The sequence below is a fragment of the Mandrillus leucophaeus genome, unplaced genomic scaffold (assembly GCF_000951045.1).
Source record: "Mandrillus leucophaeus isolate KB7577 unplaced genomic scaffold, Mleu.le_1.0 Scaffold178, whole genome shotgun sequence".
NCBI lineage: Eukaryota > Metazoa > Chordata > Mammalia > Primates > Cercopithecidae > Mandrillus > Mandrillus leucophaeus.
The window spans coordinates 880,172-889,091 of NW_012101787.1; the positions used below are offsets into that span (position 1 = coordinate 880,172).

An 8,920-nucleotide genomic window follows, 5' to 3' on the forward strand; every position below is an offset into this window, starting at 1 on the left:
GTGAATTTTCAGCAATAATTTCTTTTTTAAAAAAATCAAAATTGATGCCATGTAGGGAGAGAAAAAGTATTTATCAAATATCTAAGTCATACATACTGTATGTTAATTGGTTTCCTAAAATTGTTTGGAAGAGTCATTTACAATAGTCATTGTAAGAATTGTGCCATTCCAACTATAGTAATACTAGAAGTGTAATATATGTTTGGGAAATATCTAACCAATAGGCAGTAGACACTGATGAAGGAATTGAAGAGGAGATACTCCCAGATTCACCAGGAATAGAAAAGCATGATAAAGAAAAGGAACAAAAGGATCCCAAAAAGCTTCGTTGTAAGTTGTCCTTTTCCTATTTTGCTAAGGATTTGAGCTTGTTCTCTTAGCATTTTGAAAGTTTTAAATACATATATAAAAGCTGAATGGAATGTCCAATGTTACAAAAAGGTTATGCAGTTAACCAAGTGCAGTCTCATTGTATCAGCCGTCTTTCTTCTTAACTCATTATTGTCGTTTTTCAGCCTAATAGTATGCATCCTGTGGCATCTCATTAATTTTAAGGTGTTGTGCTGCTTTCAGAGAAGAAGTATAGTGCATTTCTGTTGAGGCCTCTAGCAAGCTGAACTTTACTGATTTAAAAATATATACTTACTGTTTAAGATTCTACATAGAATCTTACACCTTAAGAAGTCAAAAGTCATGGAATATGTACCGTAATTTCCTACTGGACACCAGGCATCCATCTCTGGACTAGGGTGTGTCTGTGCATGTAAACAGATGCATGCGTTCCTATCTCCAGATCTTACTACAGAAAGGTGCATAGTGAAAGACAGCAGCTTTAAGAAAAGCATTTTCTAATGTTGGCCCCTTGTGAATTACATTGCTTAAATAGACCATTAGCTGTGTGACTTGGTACTTTGTTCAGTCCATTTTAACAAATCCACGTTTAAGAACTTTTTGGCCTTCATATTAACTGAATGATTAGAAAATCAGTTCTACTTTTCTGTATTTCTAATGAACTTGAGGCCTATTACTGACATTGTCAACAGGTAGCAATTTAACATAAAAATGTGATTATTTTTTATTCTATATTATAGATTCTTCATGCCCTCAACTTTCCCCAAATAGACTTACTTTCAAGAAATATACCTTTTGAATTTTTGTTACTATAACAGAAAAATAAATCAAGACTCAAGGCAATGGAGGACATTTTTCGTGTAGTCCCATTTGTAGCTCAAAGTACAAATAATTATGATGAAAGTTAGCTTAAAGTACAAGTATAATAGTTATGATAATTATATGTCTATATTTATATCTCGATATATATCTGTGTGTATCTCCAGTTTTCTTGTTCAGTGAAGATAGGGATTCTTTTGTTTGTTGTGTATTTTATGTATTTTTACTTTTTGGTGGTCATTTTATCTTCCAAAACTAATGGATAATCAATAAAGATAAGTAGTTAATAATTTATGAAATAATGAATGTGTTGGAGTAAATTAAGGATGTCTTGGCAGATATACCATAGAAGGTATGGTTTTCATCTGTTTTTAGTGATAAAAATGAAATGTTTGGTTTAGTTTATAACTTTGAAATGGGTTCTGTGTTAATGTGATTCTTCACATCTTGTCCTTAAACCTCATTGAAGTTAAAATAAGTGAATTGTACTATGATCTTGACATATGAGGTTAATATGTTTTGCATGCTGGCTGGAAAAACTTGTATCAACAAAACTTTTACAAATGCTTATTACCTGTCCTTTTGTCTTAAGCCTTTAAAGTATCTAGCATAGATTCTTCAGAACAGAAAAAAACCAAGAAAAACTTAAAGAAGTTTCTTACACGACGCCCCACTTTGCAAGCTGTTCGTGAAAAAGGTTATATTAAAGGTTGGTAGAAGTATTGTTGATAATAATAAATGTTGGCCTACATAAATAAGATGTTTCAAATTACCATTTTCAAACAGTAAGAATATTCTTTATTCAAGTATTTAAGTACAGTTATTAAAAGACATTAAGTAATTAAAATAGATTTTTTAAAAAGTTTATTTTAACTAAAGCAGTGGACAGACAAATAACAAACTAAACTTTTAGGAAAGCCTATTTCAGAGGAACTACATGGATGTGATGGGTGTCAGATTTTTAGAAATTGTGACAATGAGAAGTTTAGTTTTGAGATGCAAAGATCACAAGAAATAAGAAATTTTGAATATCACTAATAGTAGAAAGAAAGAAAAATGAACGAATAATTTTTACCTTTAGCTGTCATTTAAGGTAATTGAAAAATTAGCATAAGGTGCTTTTTTCTAACTAATTTATTTACTTGTTATTTCATTTATAAGCACTATAATGGACTAACAATCTTTTTTTATAGGAAAATATTCTTTAAAAATCACATTACTTGTGTATGCTTTCAGTTCTTACAAGCATGTTTAATTCCAAAGATGAAATTTTCTAATACATGACTTAAAACAATGGCATTTATTCATAAATAAAATAAAGATAATATAGTCTATAATGTATATATCTGTCAGATTGTTATGAAGCTTCTAACAAAGGCCATCTATTTGTGAAGCATCTGCATTAAAACACATAAGCAAATTTTATTAAGAAGGTATTTAAGGCCAGGTGCAGTGGCTCACATCTATAAACCCCCCATTTTGGGAGGCAGAAGGACTGCTTGAGTACAGGAACTTGAGACCAGATTGGGTAACATAGAGAGACCCTCTCTCTACAAAAAATTAGTTGGGTATGGTGTCACACACCCTTATTCCTAGCTACTTGGGAGGCTGAGTGGGAGCATCACTTAAGCACAGGAATTAGAGGCTCTGTCTTAAAAAAAAAAAAAAAAAAAAAGTATTTAAGACTTCTAGGAAGAGACTAGCTAATTAAGTAATTAAAATTAGCAACTTTAAGAGTTATGGATAACAGGTACTCTCCAATAAAGCATATAAATTTGTATGATGAGTTTAGAGTCTTTAAAAACTTAAAAAAAAAAAAAGCCTGGCAAATAAATGAATAGAAACTGTTGCTCATTTGTTCACCAGGCCTTTTCCCTGAGAAATATAAACTGTTGTCACTTTATGTCCTTATCACTTCACACTGTTTGTTTTCCTGAACGTTTACCACTAGTATGGAATTTCAAAACTGTTGGGTTGAAAGATTAATAGAAGAGTCTTTGAAATATATTTTGTGAAATCGAATGTTGATGATACGTGATGGGTGGGCATATGCTTATTTTAATAGTTTTAAAAATAGTCGAGTATTTACTAAGTGCTAGGCACAAGCCTAGGTGCTATGAATACCTGTTGGTGTTCAGGAACTACATGGTCCTTGCCCTCATGAAACTTATACTCAAGTGGGAGGTAGACAAGATAATTGTGAAATAGTAACAAATACTATGAATCTAACACAGTAATAAAATAGGATGTGTCTGGAATTGGGTTCTCTTAGGCAAGGATGGTCAGAGGGGTTATTAAAAGTAGGTGACATTTTAGTTGAGACCAGGAGTGATAAGAAGGAGCCAAATTGGGTGGAAAATTGCTTTCTGAAAAAGCAGTAGAAAGTACAAAGGTTCTCAGGCAAGAGTGAGTGAGGGTGTTCATGAGTTTGGAAATGAATTGTTTGAAGTGAAAATGGAGAAGTAGGCAAGATGCATATTGCATAAGGTATAGGGCCATGTTAAACAATATTTGGTTACACTGGATGTTTCTGTTGCACTCTGAATGGTTAGCCATTTCATGAACTGAATTTTAGCAAGGTGATTGACTTTTTAAAAATAAATCTTTTTCAGATCAGGTATTTGGATCCAATCTTGCTAATCTGTGTCAAAGAGAGAATGGCACAGTACCAAAGTTTGTGAAGTTATGTATTGAACATGTTGAAGAATATGGTAAGAGAAGGATTTTGATTTTTTTTTTTTTTTTTTACATTAAGCAAACCAGCTTCTTGTTTTGCCATCAAAATTCCCAGAATTTTTATGATTTTGAGTGATGCAACCAAAAGTTCCCTGTAGTCCTAAGCGGTTAAGAAAATAATTTTGTTTGCAAAAACACATGTTTATACCTGTTTCAAATAGGACCTCTCCAGGCATCTATTGAATGCTTGGTACTCGCAGTTAATTAAGTATATGCTTTTCTTTGAAGCCATTTCATTTAAGCATTTGCTTAAAATGAAGAAGGTAGTGATTGTGAAATTGAGTTTATTTTTAAGAAATAATCTGACAGTGTGTAAGGTCTGAGGAGATTATGTTTACTTACCAAGTTTCTTCTGTTCTAAAAATCAGATGACATTTTAAACTGTTAGGTCAACCACAAATGTCTCATGAGATAAAAATTTTTATGTCATTTTCTGTAAAATATGACAAACTAATTTCTATTGTGGCTAATTTAAACATAGCTATAATATTTATACTAGTATTATATAAATAGTAGTATATTGATTGTAATCACATTAACTTATCTCTCTATCATGAAAAAATTTTGTACAATTAAAACATGTAATTCAATTTGTAATTTCTGCCAGTCTCTTGTCCCATTGACTCTTCTTGTCAGCATGGCAATAGGGATGCCACACTATTGTCTTAATTTGAAGCTAAATGAATAGTGTACATTCGAATTTGTACATTATTATCATTTAATGAATACCTGAAATTTCGGGGCTTAACTGTATGAATTTCAGATGATTCTGTTTCATGTGTAAAAGAAAATAATAAATTATAGCAAATTTTGTATTGTTTTTATAGAACCATTAGTTTAGTGGTTATATTAAGTTTACTTATTAGAAACATTTAATATGACAGATGCTTTCAATAAAGTTTTTACAATGTGTGCGTTTACATTATTAAATGGTGTGTAAAATATGCATGGGCCGATTTTACCTGCTGGCTTCCTTTAATTTTGAATTATCCCCAGATGTTTTCAGAAATGTATTTGAAATTGTTAGTGTTTTAAGATTAATGAAACCACTTCCTTGAGCTGATTCACAGTCTATATGATGAGCAGAGTAGAATTACTGCTGTTTATTAAACAGAATTCAGAGCGAATCTCCATCTCTCTCCCCTGCCAAGCATCTACCAGAAGCCATTTAGAGAAGAAGAATATTTGCCCATTTGATTTTAGGCTAATGCTAATGAGTGAGAATTCTGACACATGCAAACATGTTCAGAAGAGGCAAACACGTACTTTAAACACACACAAATTATTATTGTCTCTTAGGTTTGGATGTTGATGGGATATACAGAGTAAGTGGCAACCTCGCAGTGATCCAGAAGCTAAGGTTTGCAGTCAATCACGGTAAGATTATATTTCCTGTTGTTATTCAAATGCATCACTCATAACTTTTTGAACTGGCTTAAAGTAATTTTTTAAAATGTCCAATTCCTGCTGTTTTTCAGATGAGAAGTTGGACTTGAATGACAGTAAATGGGAAGATATTCATGTCATTACTGGAGCACTCAAAATGTTTTTTCGAGAATTACCAGAACCTCTTTTTACATTTAATCATTTTAATGATTTTGTTAATGCAATTAGTAAGTATGCAATTCTACTCAGTTTTTTCTAGATATTGAAAATTCTTTGCACAGATTAAGCCACCCTATTTTTTCATCTTACTTTAAGCAAGTATTTTCGATTGTTTTACTCCAAACATTTTAAATGTGACCACCAGGTGTCACTGTGTATTACCAAATATCAGCTTCCAAACTGTGACATTGCTTTCAGTTTCATAAGAATTTGCTGTAAAATATCTCGTTATTATCTTTTTTCAGAGCAAGAACCAAGACAGCGAGTCGCTGCTGTTAAGGACCTAATCAGACAGTTGCCAAAGCCAAATCAGGATACAATGCAGATTCTTTTCCGACATCTCAAAAGGTAGGAGGACTGCCCAGTCATGGGATGTGGTATAGCACAAGGGGAAGCAGGAAGGCCTGTGGGGCCAGTGTCATTCAAACCTAGGTTTGGATCCCAGCTATGCTACTTGCTGTCTTTGTAACTTGAAAAAGTAACTCGCTGAGCTCCTTGTAGTATCAGTCTGTCATGGGTAAATGATTTGCTATAATAAAGTAGATATTATATGTGAAGTATTTATGTAATGCTTAGCACATAGGTGTTCAGAAATTGTTGCTAAAGTTAATATGAAGATGAGATTGGGTATTAATTGAGGTGTATTAAGTTACCTTATAATAAAGCCATCATGGTTCTAAGTTACTACATAACCACTTTAATAACCGAGTTCTTTCATCTTATAGAAAGGACACTAGAATACTAAAACAAAAAATCCCAGCTAGAGAGGTTTTTTTTTAAAGAAATAACATAAAATGAGTAAAATAGAAAGTTTAATCTCCACACCCTAATGAGATTTTTTTCCCATCAATTTAATGGAACAGTCATTGTTACCTGAATTGTAACTCATACTTAAATGTTCTATTTTAAAAACTAAGCTAAAATATCACACAGTTAAAGCTTGTTAGAGTATGCTTAATTGTACCTTTCAGCTGTGTTTATCAAAAATAAAGCTTCATATGGCATTTAGGCATAATTCTGCTTGGTTAAATAGTTTATGCGTCACGTTAGGAAAATGAGCATTAATTCTCTTTTTAAAATGCAGACTGTTAGGTTTATAATACCATTTGAAGAATTTTCCCTCTCTTTTATTTTCTCTTTTAACAACTTCTTTCTTTCCCTTCAGAGTTGTAGAAAATGGAGAGAAAAATCGAATGACCTATCAGAGTATAGCAATTGTTTTTGGTCCCACTCTATTAAAACCAGAAAAAGAGACTGGTAATATAGCAGTTCATACTGTATACCAAAATCAGATTGTAGAATTAATTCTTCTGGAACTGAGTTCCATCTTCGGACGCTGATTCTTACTGAAGACAACCTGTGGAATAGAAGCTGGATTCCATCAGATTTCAAATGTTTATACACAATGTATTTTATTTTTTGGACCAAGCAGTGACTCTAATTTTGCACTTTTTTTTTGAGGGATCAGAAGGGAAGGAGAGAGTCAAGATGTGTGTTAGGCCCTCACATTTGCTGCTTTGTTGCAAGTTGATATAACTGCGTGTAATTATGAATTCATTTTATCCTGAATGTTTGCGTTTCATACTCTGAATTTCAGTAAAAATCAAAACTTAAAATTCTAACCAGTCATATACACTGGATAATTTGGTAAGAAAACTGTATTTTTTCCCTGAAATTGGATAATGTAGACTTTCTTCTCAAGATTCATGACTTGATAGAACAAAATACTTACTATCAGTTATGTTGAAAAGGCTCTTGGGCATTTTAAACAAAATGAAGTATATCCATTTTGAAACCTGTGTATTTCTTTTTCGGGGTTTCTGCATGCAGTGGCAGTCTTAAGTGCCCAAATTCATCATAACCCCAAAATAACCTCTTGATGAAGGCTTGCTGTCTTTTACTGTGTTACACAGCATCCTTACTGGATATCTTAGTTGCTTGTTTGGGCAGCACACTAATATTACTTAAAACACTGTGATATACTGGAGTTTTAGTTAGCTTAAGTCAGTTCAGGGCATTTTAGGGCTGTCTTGCTATACTGAATTGTAGCTAACAATCCTAATTATATCTAGTACCATACTGAGTTCTTGGTATGACCCTGTGGAAACACACATTATTTTATGTAAATATAGGCTAAAGACTTAATGTCCTTTAGCTTGTGTATATAATTGTGTTGTATAGTCTCAGAGTACATTCTAACCCTACATTTCTAATCATGTTATTGGTAATCTTTTCTGTGAATATTAGGTTTCCTCCAGAAATAGGCCGTTATTTGGGAAAGTTAACTGTGTGCACTTTTAGATATTAATTACATTTACAGGCAAATCACTGTCATGAGAATGGTACTGGAAAAATACTGAATAGACTTGCTAAATGGCACATGCACTACAAGAGGAACCTTTTAGGTTATTTAATATGTACAGAAAACATTAGAAAAAATTTATTACAGAATTCTAATTCCAGTATGAATAGTGGAAACCCATCTGTAAATTAGATGATGTCGGATGGAAAATGACATTGCTAAATTGGAGAATTTCTTTTTACCTACTAATGTAGATTGCTTTGTATAATAAAACACAGGGTTTGGAAGGTTTTGTTACAGGGAGCATGGTCTGTTGAAGATTTTTAAAATGTATTTTTCTAGATTAACTTCTGTACATGAAATGTCTAATAAAACTATAAGAGGTTTAGAGATTTTTCCATTGGAAATGTGCATTTTGTTTTTTAATTTTTTTGTTTTTGCATTTACTGGCATACTCTTATACCTCATTTTTAAAAATCAACTGAATCCAGTATTTCCTGTGGCAAATAACACTTTCCTCATTCATACTTTTTCTCCTCTCTTCCATGCCAACATTTCTCCACCCCCAACATACACTTTTTATTTCTCCATCAATATTTGAAAGTGAGTGATTTGTGACCAGGATTTTTTTTTTTTCCTTAGGGTTGCATTGATAATTTACAGATTGCCTTCCTTGGGAACAAGTATTTTTTTTCTATGATCTGTCTGAAAACCTCTCACCTGAATTTTGTGGTAGAAATTCTGTATTTGTTGTTGTGAGCGTGTTAAATTGATAACAAACCAAACTACTTGATAGCTAAAGCAGATTGTTCTGGGTGGGGAGAAAAAGCCCTAAATCAGGATGTTTATATTTGCCTAAAGATGTCCTTAATAACACAATATGCTTTAGATCTTGCTTATATAATGATTGTATACCAGGAAAACAATTAGACTCAAATCAGTGATGTTCTTGCTCTTGGTGTCCATGAACATATATCAAAGATTAAAATTGTCCTGTGTTTCTTGTTTCAAGGTACATGTGTGTGTATGTGTGTGTGTGTGCGTGTATGTGTGAAGTCTTAATTGTTTTATTCTACAGCTAATCAGTTTATTGTAATATTGTATGTA

General features: G+C 32.4%; 1 protein-coding gene across 5 annotated transcripts in view; it reads left to right on the top strand.

Annotated features, from left to right (window-relative positions):
- ARHGAP12 (Rho GTPase activating protein 12) overlaps positions 1 to 8,224 on the top strand; it is a 99,657-nt gene extending 91,433 nt beyond the window's left edge. For all 5 annotated transcript variants that reach the window (XM_011977303.1, XM_011977304.1, XM_011977305.1 and 2 more), the window contains 7 exons: positions 225 to 330; positions 1,763 to 1,879; positions 3,783 to 3,881; positions 5,206 to 5,283; positions 5,385 to 5,519; positions 5,757 to 5,859; positions 6,677 to 8,224. In XM_011977303.1, the coding sequence (XP_011832693.1) occupies positions 225 to 330; positions 1,763 to 1,879; positions 3,783 to 3,881; positions 5,206 to 5,283; positions 5,385 to 5,519; positions 5,757 to 5,859; positions 6,677 to 6,851 (813 nt within the window). In that variant the 3' untranslated portion in view covers positions 6,852 to 8,224. The remainder of the gene's footprint in view (positions 1 to 224; positions 331 to 1,762; positions 1,880 to 3,782; positions 3,882 to 5,205; positions 5,284 to 5,384; positions 5,520 to 5,756; positions 5,860 to 6,676) is intronic.
- The last annotated feature ends 696 nt before the right edge of the window (positions 8,225 to 8,920 follow it).